General features: G+C 41.3%; 1 protein-coding gene across 23 annotated transcripts in view; it reads left to right on the forward strand.

Annotated features, from left to right (window-relative positions):
- The window catches only part of LOC147343084 (uncharacterized), a 282,954-nt gene that overhangs the window by 29,188 nt on the left and 228,050 nt on the right, over positions 1-25,716 (forward strand). For 7 of the 23 annotated variants that reach the window (XR_015156989.1, XM_086382506.1, XM_086382499.1 and 4 more), the window contains one exon: positions 16,314-16,359. The exons of 14 other annotated variants lie outside the window; for them this stretch is intronic. Coding sequence is in view for 6 of the 9 variants with exons in the window: in XM_086382506.1 (XP_086238632.1) it covers positions 16,314-16,359 (46 nt within the window). In the remaining 3 variants the exon portion in view is untranslated. Of the gene's footprint in view, positions 1-1,553; positions 1,625-2,413; positions 2,552-16,313; positions 16,360-25,716 lie in introns of those variants that run through there. 2 more of the 23 variants (XR_015156992.1, XR_015156994.1) reach the window with 2 other exon arrangements.

The following is a 25,716-nucleotide window of genomic DNA, read 5'->3' on the forward strand; positions in this document are numbered from 1 at the left end:
GGATGAAATACACATAATCTAAATAGTGCATATGAAAACAATGTGCTTATGTATAATTTATTTTTAAATAGTTTTTTTCTAATTGCAAAGGTAATATATATTTGTCTTAGAAAATATGAAAAATATAAAAAAGCTCAAACTGCATTAAAGATATTTGATATCTTCAAGAGCTGCAGCTCTTTCCATGGGTGATTGCCCACTGAAGTAGCTGTTCCATGAGTCTTTTCTCAAAGGTTGGGGCTGATAGGCCCTCCAGCAGAGAAGGCCCGAGGGCCCTCTGTCCTCTTACCTTGCTCTCATTGTCACACCCCCAGATCAGGGGGAAATTGTTCATTAAATTGTCTGTGGTTAATTTCTCTCCAGAGCTGAGAAGGTCAGGAATTAACAACATGATTGGCATTTGCCCTGTCTAGCAAGTAGAGTGTGTGAAAATTATAGTAAATCAGTTATTATCACACATTGTGCTAGAGCCCTGTGCTTATTTGGCTACTTTTTTTTAAAAGGTAGTCTTTCTCATTCAGAGTTCTTGTAGGAAAACCAGAGAGTATATTGAGAGATTCAAATAAGGTTATGGATAGGAAAGGAGTTTTAAAAAAATTCAATGTGAAGGATGCATTCGTTTCTATTTTCCTATTTTTACTACCTCTCTCAGGGGTCTTGTGAGAAGAATCAGATAGTATATCGTTTAGGCTTTGAGAGTCATGTGGTGTTTGTTATAACTGTTCAGTTTTGTGGCATGAGATCACTCATAGACAATACAAATGAACATGGCAGGTTTCCAGTTAAACTTTATTGATAAAAACAGATGATGGGCTGGATTTGGACAGAGGGTCATAGTTTGCCTGGTCCTGATGGGCACACTTAGGGCCTGATCTATATCCAGCTTTGTGTGCTCTTCTGGACAAATCGGGTTTGGTGGCTGTAACGCATGGGGTGATGCCTGATGTGGTGAATGGGAATGGTATGGACATGGAGATGGGGAATGTCGTTATCACTCAAGTGACTGGGGAAACGAACCCAGAACCTCAAGACTGCTCTGTAAGAGCATGCCTTTGTGAGGTGGCTGTCAGAAGCACAAGACTCCAACCCTTCCCAAAGCCTGACTTTCCTCTTGGGATCTCTTCCAACTCCCACTGCTGTTGCCATGCTCTCCATCTTCTTTTTAGAATTCCAGCCCACTGTGGACAACTGATCCTTCTGTTTATTTTCTCACAATACCTGCAAGATATAGCTGGGACAGTCTGAAGACTTCTCTAGAGGCTGGGGGGTAATAAGGGAGAAACATGTTACAGAGAGCACTTTGAGATCTGGACCCTACAGCATGCCTAATTGGTGCTTAGCCATGGGCATTTCTGCACAGTTCTAACCTGGGGGCTCCAGAAAAAGAAATCCAGGAAATGATTCTTTTATTTCTTCACCCAATTCTTCCTCTGCTTTTATTTGTTTTGAAATTGTCATTTTGACATAATGGTAAGGGGGAGTGGTGGCTGCAGTGATGAGGGAGATTAGGCAAGAATCATCAGATGTGTATATATATACCCAAATCTCCCCAGGTAACACTATCATGTCTGCTTTTTACCCCATGAAGTCCTAGCACTGAGGCCCTCAGGAAGCTGGTGCCAAGGTAGGAAAAATCTGAAACTGGCCTTGACTTGTTATTACTTGGGAGTGGCATAGAAACATGTGTATGTATTTGTTTGCTGATTTATTTTTAGGGATGAATAACCTTTTAATATGATGGTAAGTATTTGCTACTTACTGTTTGACAAAGATATCTGAAGTTCTTTTCTTTTTTTCTTCTGTACCATCTGCTTCAAAATTTTAGACCCATTACAGGCATTATCCAAAAAAAAAAAAAAAGAAAAAAGGAAAAAAAATTCTAGATCTTCAGAGACCCTGTATGGTGACTTACAGGTTTGATTCCCTTTGTGATAGTCATTTTAAATGTTGCCTGTTTATATGGTCATGCAAATCTTTGTCCTGTTTTGAACTTTAGAATTTATTTTAAAGATCATATTATATCAATCATCTCTTGCCTTGTAAGTTTCTAAGCTTTTCTTACCCTAAAATATTTGCTAAAAACTATTTTAATCAAAACCTTCTCTTGAAAGAATAATTTAAAAGGATTTCTACCAGATTCTCTTTTCATTGCCTGTATTGACTGGGGATAGCCTTCCCCTTTTCCAAAGTTCCTTTAAAACCTACCTGTTTTAAAGGTATAAGCAAGAGGTACTGGGAATCGCGGTCCCTATGTTATAAGGTGTCCCCCAAGATTCCAAACATTGTGACTCAGGGTTCAAGAGAGAAGAAATTAGTGTCAGCCAGCCATGGCTCAGAATGTGAACACAGCAACAGTAATTGCAAGATAAAGTCATGGTTTGGCATTTTTAAAGCTCATAACCTTTTTGTCCAGATAAAAACCCAAGATGAAGAAAAACACTGAGGCCATGTCAGCATGTGCTTCCTCCGCTTTATAATTCATGCTGTGCTCTTGTTGAAAGTAGAGTTAAATCAGTGCAACGCATCCAGCAAGCAAATGTTCCTCTAATGATACAGTCAATGGGAATGAATTCAAGTTTTATTTTGACTGAAGAGGGAGGGAGTTCCTGGGAAAAGTCTGCTCTCCTAGGATGTTAACGTTGTGTGTGAGGGATGAAATCTGCTAGGAGATCTGAGAGGCTCTGGCATCGGGACATTTTGCTGTTTAAACAGATGTCTAAAGCTTCGTAAGTATGATTGAGGTCCTCCATCTATTTGTTAAAAAGAAAGGTTGGATCATGGCATATGATTCAGTAGGAGAAATATGAGAAAAGTTTTTCTTGCCTGCTGTAAAGTTAAATAAGATATTCAACTTTAAGGAGTTAGTAAGGAGGGGCATTCTAAATACTGATGTTTTAAAGGAAATTATGTTTGTGTTGTCTTATTACTAGAGGTGAAATCTAGCCTAGACTAGAAAGAAGTGAAACCAGACACAGCCTGTAGGGCTCCTAACTGCCGTGTAAGGTCATTTGCACTATTCTCTGTGGACTCTTGAACCGAGAGTTTCATGTGGACATGAAAAACTGTAAGTTCTTGTTGGAGAGCCAAATATGTTTTAATTCACTGCTGGGTCTCATTGCTTTATTTACGTAAAAGAAAGAAATGATCAACTTTGGCATTAAAATGTAAATAAGCTTCCCATCCATCATTTTGTGAAGGTAAAACTACATTTTAAGTAACATGAGTAAACATAAAATTTGCTATATGACATAATCCAATTCCACTGTATTAAAAAATTTTAACTTTTTATTTTGAGGTAATTGTAGATACATGTGTACTTGTAGAGAGAATGCCAGAAAAAAAAAAAGAGAATTCCAGAAAAACTTTATCGATTATGCCAGAACCTTTGTGTGGATCACAACAAACTGTGGAAAATTCTTCAAGAGATGGGAATACCAGACAACCATACCTGCCTCCTGAGAAATCTGTATGCAGGTCAAGAAGCAATAGTTAGAACTGGACATGGAACAACAGACTGGCTCCAAATCGGGAAAGATATGCAGATGACACCACCCTTATGGTGGAAAGTGAAGAGGAACTAAACAGCGTCTTGATCAAAGTGAAAGAGGAAAGTGAAAAAGCTGGCTTAAAACTCAACATTCAGAAAACTAAGATCATGGCATCTGGTCCCATCACTTCATGGTGAATAGGTGGGGAAACAGTGGAAACAGTGACAGACTTTATTTTCTTGGGCTCCAAAATCACTGCAGATGGTGACTGCAGCCATGAAATAAAAGATGCTTTCTCCTTGGAAGAAAAAGTGTGCTCAACCTAGACAGCATATTAAAAAGCAGAGACATTACTTTTGCTGACAAAGGTCCATCTAGTCAAAGCTATGATTTTTCTAGTAGTCATGTATGGATATGAGAGTTAGACTATAAAGAAAGCTGAGTGCCGAAGAATTGATGCTTTTGAACTGTGGTGTTGGAGAAGACTCTTGAGAGTCCTTTGGACTGCAAGGAGATCAAACCAGTCACTGGTAAAGGAAGTCAGTCCTGAATGTTCATTGGAAGGACTGATGCTGAAGCTGAAGCTCCAATACTGTGGCCACCTGATGCGAAGAACTGACTTCTTGGAGAAGACCTTGATGCTGGGAAAGATTGAAGGCAGGAGGAGAAGGGGGCAACAGATGACGAGATGGTTTGTTGGCATCACCGACTTGATGGACATGAGTTTGTTCAAGCTCTGGGAGTTGGTGATGGACAGAGAAGCCTGGCGTGCTGCAGTCCATGGGGTTGCAAAGAGTCGGACACAGCTGAGCAACTGAACTGATGTACTCATAGGAAATATCACAGAGAGGCCATATACCCATCACTCAGCTTCTCCCCATGGTAACATCTTACATAATTTATAGTACAATATCATAACCAGGAAATGAACATTGATATGCACTATTGACCTTATTCAGATTTCAACAGTTTTACATGTACTCGTGTGTGTGTGTGTGTGTGTGTATTCAGTTCCATGCGGTTTTATCACATGTGTGTAATGGTGGGACTGCCACCACATCCAGCATAGAGAACAGATCCATCACAAGGAGCCCTTGTGCTACTCTTTTATGACCACAGCCACTCTGCTTCCTGCCCTACTCCATAACTCAGGTTACCACTAATCTGTTCTTTATCTCTAAAATTTTATTATTTTGAGAATACTATATAGATAGACTCCTACAGTATATAAGTTTTTGAGGTTTTTTTTTTTTTCAGTTCTATCATAAGTCTCTTGAGATCCTTTCAGGTTTTTACCTGTATCAGTAGTCATTCCTTTTTATTGCTGAGTATTAAGGCACTAGAAATGGCAGGAACATTTAGAAGTACCTCAACATATCTGGTGGAAAAGGCAATGGCAACCCAATCCAGTACTCTTGCCTGGAAAATCCCATGGATGGAGAAGCCTGGTAGGCTGCAGTCCATAGGGTCTCGAAGAGTCAGACACGACTGAGCGACTTCACTTTCACTTTCATTATTCCATCATATGGATATACCACCACTTGTTTATTTTCTGATTGAAAAGCATTTGGATTGCTTCCACTTTGGTGATATTATGAGTAAAGTTTTTTTGGATATTTGTGTACACATTTTTGTGTGAATATAACTTTTCATTACTCTGAGATAAATGCCTAGTAATAACTGCTGGATAACATGGTAAGTGCCCAAGGATAACTGCTGGATCAAATGGTAAGCACATGCTACTTTTTGTAAAAAATTACCCTCCTCTTCTCCAGAGAGGCTGTACTATTTTACATTCCTACCAGCAGTGTATGAGTGATCCACATTCTCCACATTCTCGTCAGCATTTGGGGTTATCACTATTTTTTACTTTAGCTATTTTGGGAGGTGTGTAATGGTAGCTCATTGGGGTTTTAATTTGCATTTCCCTAGTGGCTAATGGCGGAGAAGGCAATGGCACCCCACTCCAGTACTCTTGCCTGGAAAATCCCATGGATGGAGGAGCCTGGTAGGCTGTAGTCCATGGGGTTGCAAAGAGTCGGACACGACTGAGTGTGTTCACTCAGTGAAGTGTTCACTTCACTTTCACTTTTCACTTTCATGCATTGGAGAAGGAAATGGCAACCCACTCCGGTGTTCTTGCCTGGAGAATCCCAGGGATGGGGGAGCCTGGTGAGCTGCCGTCTATGGGGTTGCACAGAGTCGGACACGACTGAAGCGACTTAGCAGCAGCAGCAGCAGCAGTGGCTAATGGGGCTGAACATTGTTTCGTGTGCTTATTTGCCATCTGTTTATCCTCTTCAGTGAAATGTCTGTTCATGTCTTTTGCCAATTTTCTAGATATTTATTTCTGTTTTTTTTTAACTGAGTTTTAAGTGTTCTTCATGTATTCTAGATACAAGTCGTTTGTCAAATATGTGGTTTGCAAATATTTTCTTCCAGCTTATAGCTTATCTTTTCATGTTCTTCATAGGATATTTTACAGAGCAGAAGTTTTTTTTTTTCCTTTTGATGAAGTTTTTTTTTTTCAATTTTTTAATCAATTTTTCCTCTTATGGATATGTTTTGATATCACACTTTATTTTTATCCCTGTCTTTTTTCTTGAGTTACGTGTATTTGCAGCTAAAAGGAAAACTTTGAGTAAGGCATTATTGTGAGTTACCTGTGTTTCCATACTTTCAGCAATTTACACATGTTGGGTAGATTTAGATTATTTGCTTTATAGGAGCTGAGCAGTGCAGGTAATGAGTGGATTCTGGAAAGTACAAACTACATTTATTAAGACATTTTCCTCCTTGTTCTCACAATTGATATTCTTTCTCAGGCTTTTTAGCAGTCCTGGTTTTGGGGATTGCACTAGTTGGTCTGTGCTCCAAGCTACAAACCTAGGAGATGTACAAAGGCTGTTTTATTTTGTTGTAAGGAGTCTCTGTAGCATAGGGGAAAGTGCACGCATAGAATTACATGCCCAAAGGCAGTCATGCCCAAACTTGAATCTTCCAAGCTGTGTGGTTTCTCCATGCTTTTTCTCACCAGGAAAGTGGGGATAACAATCTTCACTGCTGCATAAAGTTGCTGTGAGAAGAAAAGGAAGTAGTAATGTATGCAAGGCATATTACAGAGGATCTGATATGCAAATGTGCTAAATGAATTACTTGTTATGACATAACCTTTCCTTTCTGCATGCATTCATGTTCAGATTATTTCCATCTAAAGTGAAAAATTTCAAAGTTCCATAGCTGCTACCAGTCCTTTATCGAGGAGAACATGGAGATCTAAAGGAAAAAGCTCCACCTGCATTTGGTCCCTTAAGGAGGAGATGAACAAATGAATTTACACATGAGAGAGGAGTGAATCTACTTTGCTTATTTACAGAAGGGATGTTATCCAGTAACTACCTCCTCCTTTGCAATTGTTTAGCAGAATATACATCCCTAACAAGTGTGTACCCCTCAAAAACAAATCTGAGATAAGAATTGAGGTTTATTTGGAGTATGATCAAAGCAAACACTTTGGAGGATTAGGCAAATGAAAGAAGGAAGTGAAAGTGAAAGTGAAGTTGCTCAGTTGTGTCAGACTCTTTGCGACCCCGTGGACTGTAGCCTACCAGGCTCCTCTGTCCATGGAATTTTCCAGGCAATAGTACTGGAGTGGATTGCCATTTCCTTCTCCAGGGGATCTTCTCAAACCAGGGATTGAACCCGGGTCTCCCACACTGTAGACAGACACTTCACCGTCTGGAAGGGTCACCCAAAAAGGATGTGTTATCAACAGGATACCACCCAAGGCAGTATGAGTTTAATTCCTCGGAGAAGTCTGTGAGCTGGTGGAGAAGCTGGGACTCAGAGTTATCTCACTGGAGGAAGGAGGGATATAGGTATTTGTCTGCCAGTTCCCTTTGGTATTGGACGATGGGTGCTCCAGGGTGGGTTGGTTAATTCCCTGGCACGTCCCACATTTCTGCAGAGTAGAAAAAGCCCTCAGGCAGGGTGCTGACAGTTGAGTGAAAGAAATGGCTGATTCACGTCAATGTATGGCAAAACCCACCACAATATTGTAAAGTAATTAGCCTCCAATTCTAATAAATAAATTAAAAAAAAGAAATGATGTCAAGGGGGTGCAGCAAGGCCTTGATGGTTTCTGCTACAGTCAGTTCTTTGCCTCTCAGGTGTCCCATTTTAACTTTATCTCATACTGTTTCTTCAAGTTTGAGGCCGGTCACTAGGAGTCAGTGGACAAGCTATGGTCCCTGCTGTTGCCCTTGGTTTCAAGGACATAACTGCTATTTATCATCTCCTTCCTTCATCGTGCACTCTAGATCTCCCTTAGCCAGCACTTGAGAACATGGAGGTTGCTTAGAGAGTTGGGGAACCCACACCTTCCTTTCCTAGAGTCTGGGCCCCTGGTTAGAGTCTTAGTGCTTCAGTAGTTAAAACAGCTTGTTTACACTTCCTGGACAGCATGTGTATCAAGAGGGACTCTGATGAATTCTCTGGGTTCTAGACCTATTCTTTCATGGACCATTATGTAGCAACAACCCCAGCTACTTATAATTATCAGAGACAGTGAGCTCTGATGATGTAGACACTCTTTTCTTGACCTGCTCAGGAAAAGAGAGTTTGGTGGAACCTTTACTGTTTCTTCTGGTAGAAGCCTTCCCATCACCATTGGCCCATCCACATTCTTACTCACAGACCTAAACTAATGTGGGAGTTTTATCTAGGATAAGGATATCATCTTAATTACACATCTGGGAATGGAGACGACAATCCACTGAGAGACAGACTCGAGCCAGTTCTCCATTTGTCACCTAGTTTCCTCTTCGCTGCCTCCTCCCTACTAGGGGGTCATTTGGTGATTCACTCAGACCCAGTACCAAACAGTCTTTGAATGATCTGGTCACTCTCTTCTCCTCGGTGTACAGTTATGTGGGTAAATGGCTTTAGGTCCTTTTGGGATAGGATTAGGGGAACTCTTCTTGTGTGCTTGCTCTGGTTTTGCAGGTCAAATGCCTTTAGTGGCTTCAATTGGTTGGCTCTGGATCTGAGAGCTGATTGGTCTAAAAATGAGGCCAGAGTTGGAGTGTCTGTTCATCAGCTCCTGTTAGTCATTGGTTGTAGACTGTCCTGGGGGAGCATCAATACCCTGGTATTCCTGGTTGGCCCAGCAGGAGCAGAGAAGGTTCCTGTGGTCAGAGAAAGCCCTCAGGCAAAGAGCTGTGGTGTTGGTGGTGGCAATCTGAGCAGACAGGCAACGAAATGGTTAGCAAGGAGGATCCACCAGGTATGGGGCACCAACCACATTGTTGACAAACTTATTCCTGCCAGTTTGGAATAATTTGCACATAGTATTACCCACTAGTATCAGAGAATTCAGTGGATTAATCTTTCAGCTAACTTTAGGATTTATCTTTCCTTACAATCCCAGTTTGTAAATACTTGTGGCTTAGAATTATTTTTTCCCCTCTAAATTAAAAAAAAAAAAAACCCAGCTCACTAATAAAATCATTATAAAAGCCAAGTAAATTAGAAAACAACAACAAAAAAGAGACAAAGGAAATAAAATATATGTCAGTAAAGTTTAAAAAAATACATAAAGCAACACATAAGATCATTGAGAAAATACTGTAATGCAGGCATGGAGTAAGAGGCATAAGTGCACTGGAGATAATTTATTATTATGATGCACAAGTTAAAGGAAGGAAATAGGCAGAGACCTTGAGTATCTCTGCCGATTCCCTGGTGTCTGGCCTCATGTCCTCCAGCATTAGAACATCTCCAGGAGAGAGAGAAGACGTGGAATATCATTCTCACTTTATCGAAAGGGAAGATGAATAATAAAAAGTTAATATGTTTGAAGTTACATCGTGAATTTTAGGAACACAACTGTGCCTCTTGATTCCCAGTTTAGTATCCTGAACTGTTCTTTATGTCACTGCAATTTCGATCTCAAATTACATCGGTAAGCTCATACGCCACAGTCTGTTTTCTCTGGGGGAATGGAGAATGACAGCCTGTCTGTCATCCATCTTTGCTTTAGAATGAAATGTGACTTTTATGTAACTGCAGTAATATATGTACACTATAAAAATGCCTTGCAGTCTGAAAATGCTGCAAATAAATTGGGAAATGAAGACAAATGTGCCACTGAAAGGTTATAATTTTCAACTCTCTTAGCATGAGTCAGACTCCATGTGCCAGTGTTCTCTTGAAATGGGGCTGACAGTTCTTCAGTGTTAACCAGAAACATGATAGAATTAATCTCATACATCATAAGTGTCTCGTACTCACCACCACAAATGACACATTGGAACTTGGGACATTTTGTTGGAAAAGTGAACCCAAAAGCCATGTAGCCTGATAGCAATGTCTTTCTGTTAATTTTGTTCATACACAATTTGTTCTTACTGAAATTTTCCTTTCAGGAGTATTTTACATCAAATGGCCCTGGGATGTACTTTCAAGTATATTCCCATGTAGGATGCTGGGGGAGACTTGTGTACTGGGAGTGTCAGACCTTTATTCTCAATATTTAAAGTAGTTTTAGCAAAAGCTGCCATGTATTTATATATATGTATACATATATAAATGTGTGTGTGTGTATAAAAATTAAGTTCTCAAGTGCTTCATCTACTGTGTACTTACAGATGAGGACTTGGGGCTGAATGCTTATAATCATTCAATGCCCAGAGAGTTTCAACTGCTCAACAGCGATGGTTTTATGGATCTTTGCTCCAAATCCTTGCTTTCTGTGCAGACATGGAGTGAACTTCCACTTCCCTTCCTCTCTACCCACCCTGAAGGAACGGGTTTGATTTCATCTGTCACCTCCTGGCCAGCCACGTAGCCATGGCAGCACTAGTAGACTGCATTAAGCCTTCTATTTCTCTTTGGGTATTTAAGCCACTTAACCCTTGTGGCTCAGACAGTAAAGAATCAACCTGCAATACAGGAGACCCAGGTTCAATCCCTGGGATTGAAGGAAGGAAATGGTAACCCACTCCAGTATTCTTGCCTGGAAAATTCTGTGGACAGAGGAGCCTGGCGGGCTGCAGTCCGTGTGGTCTCAAAGAGTCAGACACGACTGAGCAACTTAACGCAAACACTGGAGCTCATAGAATCCACTCCTTTATTTTGTGAGAAAGGGGATGATAATTATACTTTTTCTTCTCTGATTCCTCAGAGGTTACCAACAGCAGTTCTCTGGGATCCCTGCACTGTTCTTTGTCTGCTTGAAACTCATTTAGAACACCTAGGTCCTCATCTACAACCACCTGATCCATCTGTGATTTCAGTTTCCTCTTAACAATGTTAGTTTCACCTTTCCCAGTGTGACAACAGTGCTTTTAGGTGGAGTAGATGGAGTAAAGCAGAAGCTGAATGAATGCATTTCTTTTTGTGGTTTGCTAGTATTAAATCTTTGCCCCTAGAGCAGATTTAAAACAACTTATTTAGTAACCTAAAACAAAGTGAGCAACAGAAAATTGAAAAATAAAAAGTTATTACCAACATTTTCTCCCCTCTATACCCGCACACCACAATTTGAAAAGAATCATCATTAGCTAATCAAAATATTCATTTCACTTTGGCTCTTACCTGTTCTTATTTATTAGTTACAGTTCTTAGTAAACCATTCCCCAATTATACATTTTTTAGTTTTCCCATTCTACTGAAGAATATTATGCCATCTTTCTTTTTAAATATTTTCAAAGCCTGCCACTGACCCTATTTTTTCATCCATTTATTTTGAATAATGATTAGTAATTGAAGCTGCTGAATGATTAGGACTTTATTATTCCAAGCGTGTGCTTTGGAATCTAAAAGACTATCTTCTCTGTTTTAAATGCTTGCATAACCTTTAGCAGACAGAGCAACATCTTTGAACTTTGGTTTCCTCCCGTATAAATAAGCTGTGAGGATTCAGTGAGATAACATGTGTGAAAGTCCTGCTCCATGTGCCTTACACAGGATAGAAAATCTGTGAAGTATCATCTTTCCTCAACTTTGAATAAACTGTGATGAGATTGAAACAATCAATTTTTATTATTTTTTATGGGAATATAGTTGATTTGAAAGTGAAAGTGTTCATTGCTCAGTCGTGTCCCACTCTTTTCGAGCACATACACCAGGGAAGCCCAAAGCCAACCAATTCCCCAGCAAGCAGGGTTCGAACCTGCATGGGGAGACTTCACTGGATTTCAAGTCTAATGCTTTAACCACTGAACCATTGCTGCCACCAAGGGGCTTCCCTGGTGGCTCAGATGGTAAAGAATCCACAGTGTGGGGTAACTGGGTTCAATCCCTGGGTCAGGAAGATCCCCTGGAGAAAGGAATGGCTACCCAGTCCAGTATTCTTGCCTGGAGAATCCCATGGATAGCGGAGCCTGGTGGGCTTCAGTCCATGGGGTGGCAAAGAGTTAGACATGACTGAGCAACTAAGCATGCACACGTAGATAGTTGATTTACAATGTTGTGTTAGTTTCAGGTGTATGGCAAAGTGGTTTACTTATGCATATATTGGTTTTGTTTTTTCCCATAAGATATTTCAGAGTATTGAGTAGAGTTCCCTGTGCTATACAGTAGGTCCCTGTTGATAATCTATTTTATATGTAGTGGTGTATATATGTTAATCCCAATCTCATTTATTCCTCCCCCAGCCTTTCCCCCTTGATAGCCATAGTTTGTTTTCTAAGTCTGTGAGTCTGTTTCTGTTTTGTAAATAAGTTCATGTGTACCATTTTTTAAAATTCCACATATAAGTGATATTATATGGTATCCGTCTTTCTCTGCTGACTCACTTTGGTTTGTGTGATAATTTCTAGGTCCATCCGTGTTGCTGCAAATGGTATTATTTCATTCTTTTCCATGGCTGAGCAGTATTGCATTGTTTATCTGTTTGTGTATGCTGCATCTTCTTTATCCATTCCTCTGTCAGTGGACATTAAGGTTGCGTCCATGTCTTGGCTGTTGTAAATAGTGCTGCAATGAACATTGGGATGCGTGTATCTTTTTGAATTGTGTTTTTTTCCAGATACATGCTCAGGAGTGGGATTGCTGGATCATATGGTAGTTCTATTTTTAGTTTTTTAAGAAACCTCCATATTGTTTTCCACAGTGGCTACACCAATCTACATTGCCACCAAAAGTGTGGGAGGGTTCCCTTTTTCCCACACCCTCTCCAGAGTTTATTGTTTGTAGACTTTTTGATGATGACCATTCTGACTGCTGTGAGGTGTTACCTCGTTGTAGTTTTGATTCGCATTTCTCTAATAATTAGCAATATTGAGCATTTTTTTCACATGAAGCAATCAATTTTGATCATTATGGAGAATTAATTGTTTTTATAGATCTTTATCTGTAAAATAAAGGCAAGAAAAGTAAGGCAGCTTCATGGATCATTATTCTGAATATTTTGAATTCTGAAAAAGTGTCAGGACTTCAAGCTCTCAAGATGTATTACCCAATTTTTTCCTAACAAGACTCATTTTTCCAAGTTTATAATTTATAATGACTGATATCAACACTGAATAATTTGTCAGAGAGCCTTTTAATCAGTCTGTACTCTTTCTCATAACCAGTTCATACATCAAAGACTCGGATAGTTAAGGAAATAGTTTTAATTGCCAGATCTACCAAACTAACATACTTCACCCTGGGAAATTTTCTCAAAGGATGTAGAATGGAGATTGGTTCTGATCTCCTGTTATTGTTATAAATCAGGCTTGTGGGAAAATTCCTTCTTTTGTCTATTATGTTATTTTCATTACTGAACAAGAAGTATCCTAACACAAATATCTTGTGAATTTAACACAAAATGAGACTTCTTTTGAGTAGAGAATGAGTGAAAAAAGTAAACTTAAAATTGATACTTTAGCTCTTTAAAAAAATTGCCGATTAAAAATCCAGTTCATACCAGGTGAAGTAAAAAGACATTTATTTTTCAATGAGTACCAGGGTACTCACGGGAAAAGCAAACCATGTGGATGGTAGAAGTGCCATTAAGCCTTAGGAAGTAGCAGCTGGAAACAAGGACTGAAACACAGTCAAGACTCAACTGCTGTCTTCAATCCCTGATTCTCTGAGTCTCATCCTTTTCTCTTGCAATGACTCACTTTCTCCACATGGCATAAACCATGAGCTGGTAACTCCTGAATTTATATCTTATGGCTCCATCCAGCAAAGAAAGAATAACACTGCTCTCATCACCTTGACGGAGAAGGCAGTAGCACCTCACTCCAGTACTCTTGCCTGGAAAATCCCATGGGTGGAGGAGCCTGGTGGGCTGTAGTTCACGGGGTCGAGAAGAGTCAGACACGACTGAGCGACTTCACTTTCACTTTTCACTTTGATGCATTGGAGAAGGAAATGGCAACCCACTCCAGTGTTCTTGCCTGGAGAATCCCAAGGACAGGGGAGCCTGGTGGGCTGCCGTTTATGGGGTCGCACAGAGTCGGACATGACTGAAGCGACTTAGCAGCAGCAGCATCACCTTGAAGACCTGTAGTCCTAGGGAACGTGGTCATTGGTGCAGCTTGGGTCAGTGCCTGCTTCAGGACTAATCGACTGTAGAGAGGGAGTGGGATCTGGTGAACACAGGGCAGGTACTATAAAAATCATTTAGGTACAGTGAGAGGCAGGTTGGTGGTTACTGGGTAGAAAAAAGCAATAGGTATCTTTATGACTTGGCCCTGCTCTTTTTCCACGACTATCTTTCATAGCCTTCTTATGCTTTCAGCACTGTGAATACTGCCCTCGTGTCTTTCATTCATGGGCTTTTGCTCATAATGATCTTTCTGCTTGAAGTACTATTTTTCTTCCCTTCTCCTAGTGACTCCTACTTCCCCTTTTATTTGCCACTTAAATACACTGACCACAGAAAGCTTTCTGTGACCCTCAAGTTCAGGTTTCAGCTTAACCTGTGCTGCTGCTGCTAAGTCGCGTCAGTTGTGTCTGACTCTGTGCGACCCCATAGAGCCTGTGCAGCCCAACAGGCTCCTCTGTCCCTGGGATTCTCCAGGCAAGAACACTGGAGTGGGTTGCCATTTCCTTCTCCAATGCATGAAAGTGAAAAGTGAAAGTGAAGTCGCTTAGTCGTGTCCGACTCTTCTCGACCCCATGGACTACAGCCTACCAGGCTCCTCTGTCCATGGGATTCTCCAGGCAAGAGTACTGGAGTGGGGTGCCATTGCCTTCTCCGTAATCTGTGCTAGGGGATGCAATTATAGCCTGAATTTCTCACAGCAATTCAGATATCATACTGTATGGTCTTTGGTCTTCAACGCTAAATAGGCTATAAAATCATAAGGGTGGAGAACCTATTTATCATGTTTATAGCTATGTCTTTAGCCTTTGGCCCAACATCTGGCAAGAATAATTGTTCCATAAACAATTGTTAGGTAAATGAAGGCATAAACAAAAGAATAGGGAATGAGCACAATTTGAGAGCTGTGGTAGCCTGGAGAAAGGGGCAGTCATGGTAAACTGCATAGACAGTTCGAGGGTTTCTTGGATAATCCTTTTAGCCAGTTTAGAATATGGTATGTCTGGCACTGGGCCCAAGACTTAACACATACTATTTTATTTAATCTCTATGGGTTGGTTTTAGAATTCTTAGTTTACATTTGAGGGAGCTTAAATAATGTGCCAGTGGTTCCACTCAGAGAACACACAGTAGCTGGGTTTAAAGCTCAGTATCTGACTCCAATTCCTATGTTCTTAACCATTACTCTGCCTTGATTCCTTTGCTGGCAGTTCCAGGTGAGAGAATGGATTCCTAGGTCTTCTAGCCCTTGAAGTCTGTATGTCACCCTTTTTTTAAGAAGGAAGTAAGTTTTCCCAATACCATTAATATATTGACCTGTAGGTTCTTTGGCAGTTGAGTAGATTGTTAAATTCTTATTCTTCCTGGTCATGATTGAGACTGTGAAAAACACAAATTAGCAGTCATAGTTTAACCATGAGAGAGAGCAAGAGAAGTTATTAACTGGTCATTTGCTGAAGCTTCCTGAGTTTCGATAGGTATAAATTATGTAGAATAAAAAATCTGCTAAATTTGATAATTATTTTCATTCTCTGATTCTATTATGGGCAGAAGTAAAACTTTCCAGAATCTCATAAATTACAAGCATGGAATGATTCTTAATTTGGAAGCAATGCCATAATTATCTAGGTCTTGAAATTTTCTCTACTTTCAGAGTACATGTTTACATATAACAACCTTGTTTTATGTAAAGTGACTCAGGTGACTCCTAAGTATCTGAAATTCTTCCAGTTCTATTCTTGGTTCAATCTGATGGAAAATTTGTCTTGAGTAGCTTTCCTAGGAGGAAAGTTTCTTCTATTTCCCTCTATTCTGTCCATATGATGGAATTCAAAGCACAGGTGGGACAAGTGAAAATGTAGCCCATTATTCAGATACCTTTTCTTTTGGGTGCTGGGTAAATTCAGCTCTAGAATAAAACAGACTGATGAGCCTGTCATTCAGAGTGACATGCCATTATATAACTATGAAAGATAAAGATGGGCATGTGAATCGACTTCCCTCTGTGCATTAATATTTTTAACTGTGATCATTTCCTGATCTTGTAATTATAAACCACTGAGTTGGATGTTTGAGTGTAATTTACTAGAGGTATAATTCTTGCTGAAACCTCAACAAGCACAACAGCCTCTTTTATTTATCAGAGTATGCATTCGTGTCAGCGATCAAGCATATGAAGTCACATTTATATATATCTTTGTTTTTGTCCCATCTCAGCTATAAGTTCATAAACTTCAAGAGAAAAAGATTCATCCCATCCATTTCTTTTATATTCTGTTTCACAGCATTCCCCCTGGTGGTGCCTTAGCTCCCAAAGGACACTTGATAACAGTGAGTAACCAACACTTCTCTCTTTGGGGTGTAGCTGTCTTTGGAGAAGTAATGTGGCAGTCCCAGTGTCACATTCTAAGTGTGACACTAATCCGGAAACTTCCATATGACTTGACAGTAATTTCCTTTATTTCTCTCTCTTTTTTTTTTTCTTTAGCTGCCACCACCAGTTCAGTAGCAAGTCTGGTTAGCTCTGCGTTGAACATAGATCCAGAATCTTCACACTTATTTCCTTCTCTACTGTTATTAACCCAGACCAAGTCATCTTCTTAGGCTTATGTATTAGCTTTTTCCCTCCCCGCCGTAATGCCCAGAGGCTTACAGGATCTTAGTTTCCTGACCAGAGATTGAACGTGGGCCCTCCGCAGTGAATGCGTGGAGTCCTAACCACTGGACAACCAGGGAATTCCCTATGTTAGCCTTTTTTTTTTTTTTTAGTTTATTTATGGTTGTGCTGGGTCTTCGTTTCTGCATAGTTTTTCTCTAGTTGCGGCAAGTGGGAGCTAGTCTCTAGTTGTGCGTGGGCTTCTCGTTGTGGTGGTTTCTCCTGTTATGGAGCATGGGCTCTAGGGCACGCATGACTTCCATAGTTGCAGCTCCCGGGCTCAAGAGCACAGGCTCAGCAGCTGTGGTACGCGAGCTTAGCTCTTCACAGCATGTGGAGTCTTCCCAGATCAGGGATTGAAACTGTGTCTCCTGCATTGGCAAGCAGATTCTTTACCACTGAGCTGGAGGAAAGCCCTGTACTAGCCTTTTTGTCTGCTTTCCATGCCGGTTCTATTGCTTCCCTCCACCCCTCAGCGCACCCTACCCAAACCCTTTCATTTTTTGCACAGCAGAAAGAGAATGTAAATCAGGTTCTCACTGTGCATCAGATGTTTCAGGTTCATTGCATCCTGGAGCCTTTTCACCTATTCTTTCTGCCTGGACAGTTTGGGAAATTCTCCCCTTCTATGGCTGGCTCATACTGTCATTTACATCGAGCTCAAAAGTAATTTCTGGGAGAGATTCTGAAATCTTCTTTTTTCTCTTGTAACTCTTCTCTCATCTTTGCCTACTTATAAATATATATGTCATTCACTTAGTCCTATTTCAAGCAGAGAATAGTGAATTTCAGAGGAACTTACCTTTCAGTACTTTAGAACTGAAAACAACTTAAAAATTTTTTTCTAGTTGTAAGATTAATCCATGCTTATTAAGGAAATTTGAAAATGGAAAGTAAATGAAAATAATTAAATTACCCAAAACTCTGCCTTCTAGTTGTTGTTCAATCACTAAATTGTGTCTGACTCTTTGGGACCCGTGGACTGCAGCACCCCAGGCCTCCTTGTCCATCACCAACTCCCAGAGCTGGCTCAAACTCATGCCCATCAAGTCAGTGATGCCATCCAACCATCTCATCCTCTGTCGTCCCCTTTTCCTGCCTTCCATCTTTCCCAGCATCAGGGTCTTTTCTAATGAGTCGGTTCTTCCCATCAGGTAGCCAAAGGCTATTGGCGCTTCAGCATCAGTCCTTCCAATGAATATTCAGGAGTGATCTCCTTTAGGATGGACTGGTTGGATCTCCTTGCAGTCCAAGGGACTCTCAAGAGTCTTCTCCAACACCAGAGTTCGAAAGCATCAATTCTTTGGTGCTCAGCCTTCTCTATGGTCCTACTCTCACATCCATACATGACTACTGGAAAAATAATAGCTTTGACTATACGGGCCTTTGTTGGCAAAGTAATGTCTCTAATTTATAATATGCTGTCTATGTTGGTCATAGCTTTTCTTCCAAAGAGCAAGCATCTTTTAATTTCATGGCTGCAGTCAGCATCTGCAGTGATTTTGGAGCCCAAGAAAATAAAGTCTGTCACTGTTTCCCCTTTTTCCCATCTATTTGTCATGAAGTGATGGGACTGGATGCCATGATCTTAGTTTTTTGAATGTTGACTTTTAAGCTAGCTTTTATACTCTCCTCTTTCACCCTTATCAAGAGTCTTTTTAGTTCCTCTTTGCTTTATGCCTTTAGGGTGGTGTCATCTGCATAACTGAAGTTGTTGATGTTTCTCCCTGCAATCTTGATTCCAGTTTGTGATTCATTCAGCCCAGCATTTCCCATGATGCACTCTGCATATAAGTTAAACCAGCAGGTTGACAATGTACACCCTTATGTACTTCTTTCCCAATTCTGAACCAATCCGTTGTTCCATGTCCATTTCTAATCATTGCTTCTTGAACTGCATGCCGGTTTCTTAGCAGACAGGCAGGGTGGTCTGATATTCCCATCTCTTTAAGATTTTTTCACAGTTTGTTGTGATCCACATAGTCAGAGGCCTTAGCATAGTCAGTGAAGCAGAAATAGATATTTTTCTGGAATTCTCTTTTTCTATGGTCCAATGGATATTGGCAATGATCTCTGGTTCCTCTTCCTTTTCTCAACCCTGCTTGTGCATCTGGAAGTCCTCGGTTTACATACTACTGAAGCCTAGCTTGAAGGATTTTGAGCATTACTTTGCTAGCATGTGCAGTGAGCACAATTGTACAGTAGTTTGAGCATTCTTTGGCATTGCCTTTCTTTGGGATTGGAATGAAAACTGACCTTTTCCAGTCCTGTGGCCACTGCTGAGTTTTCCAAATGTGCTGACATATTGAGTGCAGCACTTTAACAACATCATCTTTTAAGATTTAAAATAGTTCAGCTGAAATTCCATCACCTCCACTAGCTTTGTTCATAGTAATGCTTCCTTAGGCCCACTTGACTTCAGACTCTAGGATGTCTGGCTGTAGGTGAGTGACCACACCATGGTCCTGGTTATCCAGGTCATTAAGACTTTTTTGTATAATTTTTCTGTGTATTCTTGCCACCTTCTCTTAATCTTCTCTGCTTCTGTTAGGTCCTTGCTGTTTCTGCCCTTTATTGTGCCCATCTTTGCACAGGTTTCTCAGGAGACAGGTAAGGTAGCCTGGTATTCCCATCTCTTTAAGACTTATCCACGGTTTGTTGTGATCCACACAATCAAAGGCTTTAGCATAGTCAGTGAAGCAGAAGTAGATGTTTTTCTGAAATTGTCTTGCTTTTTTATGATCGAGCAATTGGCAATTTGATCTCTGGTTCCCCCGCCTTTTCTAAATCCATCTATAGTCTATACGTAGAGCGTATGCTCTTTGCACAGAGCAGGTAGTGATATAATATTTCATCCATCCATCACGTGCTCAGTCGTGTCTGACTCTTAGCAACCCTATGGCCTATAGCCTGTCGGGCTCCTCTGTCCATGAGATTCTCTAGGCAAGAATACTGGAATGGGTTGCCATTTCTTCTTCAAAGGGATCATCCCAACTCAGGGATTGAACCCATGTCTCCTGTGTCTCCTACATTGCAGGCAGATTCTTTACCACTTAAGCCATTGAGGAAGCCCAATACAGTATTGTTGATTACTAAATATTAAGTCCATGTTCTCTCCTTCTTCTTTCTTGATATTTTCTCAGTCATGTTAACTCTGAATAATGAAAAGAGTTAAATGGTGATAAATATACCATTCCTTTGATTGCTCAAATAGCTGTTTTAAAAATACATAAATATGTTTTGAAATTTCATCTGAATGTTGCATATGTAATCAGTGCGTAGCATGTGTTTTATTGTAATGACAAGCAGCATCTGTTAAAAATGATTCTCCATAATGCCATTCCAGCTTGCCTAAATCTTAATGTATTCAGCATATTTCTGTTCAGATAGTGCTGTGCTTCACTATGGAAGCGCTGACCTGGTTACTCACTCCTACCCCAAAAGCAGCCTTGGTTTCTTGTCCCTCGGCTCTCCCTGTCTTTTCTACTGCCGAGGAGCTGTGTTCTCAAGCCTACCTTCCCTCTCCCCATTCTCAGTCCAAATCTTGGCTCTCCAAGAGGCCTCAGGTGAGTAGCCAGACCTGAGCCAGACCTCAGGTGAGTAGCCAGGCAGAGGGTCAAAACCAGCTACAGGAGAGAGAGTAACAAAGACCCTTCCAAGTCTGTGTGTGTGCATAGTTACTCAATCGTGATGGACTCTTTGCGACCCCATGGACTTAGCCCGCCAGGCTCCTCTGCCCACGGAATTTTCCAGGTAAGAATACTGGAGTGGGTTGCTATTTCCTCCTTCAGGGGTTCTTCTTGACCCAGGGATTGAACTCAAATCTCTTGCGTCTCCTGCCTAGCGATTCCTAATTTCTGAGAGTGGGGTTTAGGAATCTGAATTTAACCAGGAGCTCCACGGGATTCTGATGCAAATTAATGTTTGAGAGCCATCAATTCATTTGCCAAGATGGGTATACAGGATGGCTCAGGCTGGCCAAGCACTGCGGTGTGAGAATTACGTTAGGTGAGCTTCACAGTGGTTACACAGACTTCTTGGGCTGGCTGAATGAGTTTTTGTTTTTGCAGCCCCTTCAGTTTTGTGCCCCCCTAGTCCCGGCCCGGCTTGGAATCTGTACTTCCAGAGAAGGCATGATCAAACACTGCTAAAGAGCATGGAACCGGTGACACTGCTGCTTAGCTGTATTACCTTGCTGCTACTGCTAAGTCGCTTCAGTCGTGTCCGATTCTGTGCGACCCCATGGACTGCAGCCTACCAGGCTCCTCCGTCCATGGGATTTTCCAGGCAAGAGTACTGGAGTGGGTTGCCATTGCCTTAGGCAACTTATTTATATACTCTGTACGCCAGTTTTTCCCTTGGGAAAACAGGAGTAATAATCACACCAACTTTACAGAATTTGCTGTGAGGAATAAATGGAATAATCCATGTGAAGAGCTTAGTACGGTGCCCATTAGAGAGCAGGGTACAGGCCCCGTTGGCTGTCACACTGCTTGTCCTATGGGCCAGTTTTGTTTTCCTCTATGGGAAAGCTCGGCCTGACTTTCACAGGAGAAATTCACATGTTTCCAGAACGCAACCCATTCATAACAACCTAAATGGTTTTGGCTTTGTCACTGTTTGGAGGAGTTAATCAGAGGCCATATTATTCTCATGCAAATTAAAAGAATAAAGCCCCAGGCAGCAAACGAATCCCAGCTGCCTGTGGTGGCTTTTATATCACCCAGCATCTTTCTTTAGAGGAGCCCTAAAAACTCAACTGATATTGTCAACTTAGTAAACAACCTCATAAAGCCTCTTTGAGGAAGATGTATTATTAAAATCGGAGAAGGCGATGGCACCCCACTCCAGTACTCTTGCCTGGAAAATCCCATGGACGGTGGAGCCTGGTGGGCTGCAGTCCATGGGGTCGAGAAGAGTTGGACACGACTGAGCGACTTCACTTTCACTTTTCACTTTCATGCATTGGAGAAGGAAATGGCAACCCACTCCAGTGTTCTTGCCTGGAGAATCCCAGGGATGGGGGAGCCTGGTGGGCTGCCATCTATGGGGTGGCACAGAGTCGGACGTGACTGAAGCGACTTAGCAGCAGCAGCATTATTAAAATTGAGATTGTTTAAAACAAAGCCTCTTTCCAAATAGGATAAAATGTAAAAACTCCAAAAAATATACTAAAAAAGGAAAGCCAGATCAAAGAAAATTTGAGCATATAGGATCAGTGAGAGAAAAACTGTTTCAGTCTAGTTTTTCTGTTACTTTATTGTTAATGAGTAGAAACATCAGTAAGAAATTACAGATAATTTCAGAGGCACACTGAAGATAATTTTAGAGGCAGAGGAAATTGTGGGTTTATTTCTTTTTGTTGGCATCTGAACGGCCCACTATTTTGTGTTCCCATAGGCCAGTCCTACAGTCTGTATCTGCCTTACTCTAAACTCTCCCTGGCTCATTCTGCACAAGCTCTCTGGTGATCATCCCAAACACCCCCAGTATAGATCCCACTCCTACTTCAGAATCTTACCTTAGGGGCATCCTCTCTGAATTCTGACCTGCACCAGGAATGTGCAGCCTCCTCTTTCTGACTTTCCTTCTCTGTCTCAGCCTGTCTCCTGTAGCACCTGTTATCTGGGGTGATTTCTAATATCCGTTGCTACTTTTCTCTCTTGAAGCCCCTTCAGAAGAGGAAGAGGGCCTCAGGTTTTTTTGTATTCCCAGCAACCAGTGTCCTAGATGCTCAATAAACATTTGTTGATGGTGATGATAATGATGTTGACTAAAAATTGGACTGATTGTCTGGACTCTTCTTGTGATTAAATTCTGAATTAATTTCAGGTTTATTACAGCAGTGAATGAAACTGAAATTGCTCCCTACTTGGGACAGCAGGGCTGTGATGAGGTAGAGTAACCCCCAAACAAGTTCTAAGTTAGTTTCCCTTTTCCCTGATGCTAGTTTGCACCAGGATTTTGAGAAAATGTATGGATAGGACCTGGAACCTGCCACAAGAAGGTTTTTTGCTATTTACTACCATGTGCTGCCAGCTGATGGTTAAACACTAGATAATTTTAAAGTCCTCCCAAGAATTCCAGATTCCTTTCTTTGTCTCACTTGCAGCAGGACACTAGTCTTAATTTTCTACTTTCCCCTCATTGCCTCCTGATTCACAAGGATAAATTTAAGAGGGGAGCTGGCAGGGACTGATTGGTACAAATCAAAGGCATGTTAAAAGTTAATGTATTTCCCTAGCCAGGTTGGGGACTAATGTAGCAATAAATTTAATGAAGATGACACAGATGGTTTACATAATGAGAAGTCAGCTAATGTGGAACTAAAGAAACTTTTGTTTTTCTAGGGAGGAAGGACAGGAGCTAAGCAGTGTTCGACATTTGTTTACAAAGCATCCACAGTAGCACAGGAATCCAAGAGATGGGCAAGGGTGCCTTTGTTGTCAAGCTATCCCAAATTCAGTCTCTTCCTCTTACAGTCTCACTGCTGTTTCTGGGTTTGGGGCCAGTGTGCCATGTTCCAGCTGACATTCCTGGGCACCTATGGAAGTTGGTGCTTCAGGTTCCTGGTTCCTGGTATGTCAGGGTGTTTTAATCTCAGAGTTTTTAATCCGAGAGTTTTTAATCTCAGTCTTCTTACTTACCGACTCTGATAAGCTGTTCACCCGCTAGGTCTCAGTTTTACTCCTTTGGGACTGAGTACCCCATTGGAGTTGTCAGGATGAAATAAAGTCATAGTATAACGAGGAAGGGTTCCTGTGCCCACAGCACGGAAAGCCAAACTCTGACAGCAGGTATTTGCAGCAAAGTAAGGGTTTATTTGCCGGAGGAGGTGATGGCACCCCACTCCAGTACTCTTGCCTGGAAAATCCCATGGACGGAGGAGCCTGGTGGGCTGCAGTCCATGGGGTCGCGAAGAGTCGGACACGACTGAGCGACTTCACTTTCACTTTTCACTTTCATGCATTGGAGAAGGAAATGGCAACCCACTCCAGTGTTCTTGCCTGGAGAATCCCAGGGATGGGGGAGCCTGGTGGGCTGCCACCTCTTGGGTCGCAGAGTCTGACACGACTGAAGTGACTTAGCAGCAGCAGCAGCAGTAGCAGCAAGGGTTGGTTTATTTGCAGGCGCCAAGCAAGGGTGTGGGAGACAAGTCTTGGATCCGCTCCAACTTGGTCTTTGAGTGAGAGGTTTTTAAAAGAGGAAGAACAGAGAAGCTGGGGCTGATCATCATCTTGTGATATTTTTGTGATGTTTCTTAATTGTAATTTGGGGAGTCAGAATGTCTCTGGTTTAGGATTATCAAGCCATGTGGTCTGTGGCTTAGGGGTCTGTTTAACTCATCTTGCCCTCGAAAGACAATCTGTTTGTATGTTAATAATGTTATCTGTAAAAGCAATTTTAGTACTTTCATAATGTTATCAACAACAGCAGTTTTGGTCATCTGACTGTGACTGATGAGGGTTCATTTAGCACGGATTTGGGGACAAGAAAGGGAATAAAGTTTCGGATAGAGACGTTAATAAGAAACTCAGTAAGGGAATTTCATTTTAAAGGGCTTAATTTCAATAGCTAGAGAATGTGTAAGAGTGCCCAATTCATGGTATATTCCCAATAAATGGTAGCTCTTTTTACTGTTACTATTGAAGAATTTTAATCAACTCCACTCCTCTGAATTGATGAAGATTCTGCATTTTCTCCTTCCTTTTTTTCATTTTCCGTTTCTCCCTGTTTCACTTCATCTCTTCTTTAAGTCTTAATAATTCTTCTAGGCTTCCTAGAGAAATAGGATATGTTACAGGGTTGGGTTTTATTTATTTTTTTGTTATTGTTGAATGTAATAATAAATAAATAATGATAATGTTGCAGGGTATAATAGGATGGGCTAAAATTTCACTTCAAGAGACTTAGGGCAGGTGTTACACAGATCTTCCGACCATGAGAAGAAAGGGAGTGGACCCTTTCTGGACCTTGCAGTGCCGCCTGTAAAATAAAAGGCTGAGCTAGGTAATGCGTGAACAGAGAAGAGCATCACCCAGAACTAGAGGGATAAGTCACAACCCACTGCAGTTGCCCAACAACAATGCCGTGTGAGAGGAATTCAGGATGAAAAGCAGGATGAGGCAGTCTGTGCTTTGGATGTATGGGCCTCTAGATAGTTAGATGAATATTTAGGGAAGAATTTCAATGACCTTTGATTCTTGAGTCTTCCCATACATAGAAGAGCACTAAAATCATTAGCTTGGGATATTTGTTCTTTGTGAGTAGCACTAATCTTTTACCAAGATGTAGTCTTGACTACATGTATTTAGTACCAAAAAAAGTCATCCATATATTGGCCCTTCCCCTACCTCTTCAGACCAGTTCCTCAACATTAACTGAGTGGCTGTTTCTCAGCCTATAGTGCTTAGGAAGACCCTGAACAAAACTTAAATACACAACTCTTGTGTTGTGTGTTTTTCTTTAAGTTAACACTTTTAACAGGGCTTAAAATGTGTCGCTATTTCCCCCTCAGTAGAAATGGGTCAGATGTAGTGATAAATTGCACTGAGTCAGCTCTGACTCTTTTCATAAGAAACTACTTTAGGAGCATCCAGGGATCTAAAGTGGAGAAGGCAATGGCACCCCACTCCAGTACCCTTGCCTGGAAAATTCCTGGTAGGCTGCAGTCCATGGGGTCGAGAAGAGTCAGACAGGACTGAGCGACTTCACTTTCACTTTTCACTTTCATTGGAGAAGGAAATGGCAACCCACTCCAGTGTTCTTGCCTGGAGAATCCCAGGGACGGGGAGCCTGGTGGGCTGCCATCTATGGGGTCGCAGAGTCGGACACGACTGAAGCCGCTTAGCAGCAGCAGCAGGGATCTAAAGAGGCTTGGAAAGGACAGGCCCTTTCCTGGAGAGTTTTCAGGTGAGGCTCAGCTTGACCTGCAGGGGAAAAGGTGTAATCAGTTACCAGCAGTGAGCCGGTTGTAGTGAAGCCCTCTGGGCACCAGGGGGCAGTCAGCTCCTCAGAGGGCTGCTGAATCA

This window comes from Bos grunniens, chromosome 28 (genome assembly GCF_055505025.1).
Source record: "Bos grunniens cultivar Pamir isolate PY7600 chromosome 28, Bosgru_T2T1.0, whole genome shotgun sequence".
NCBI classification, from domain to species: domain Eukaryota; kingdom Metazoa; phylum Chordata; class Mammalia; order Artiodactyla; family Bovidae; genus Bos; species Bos grunniens.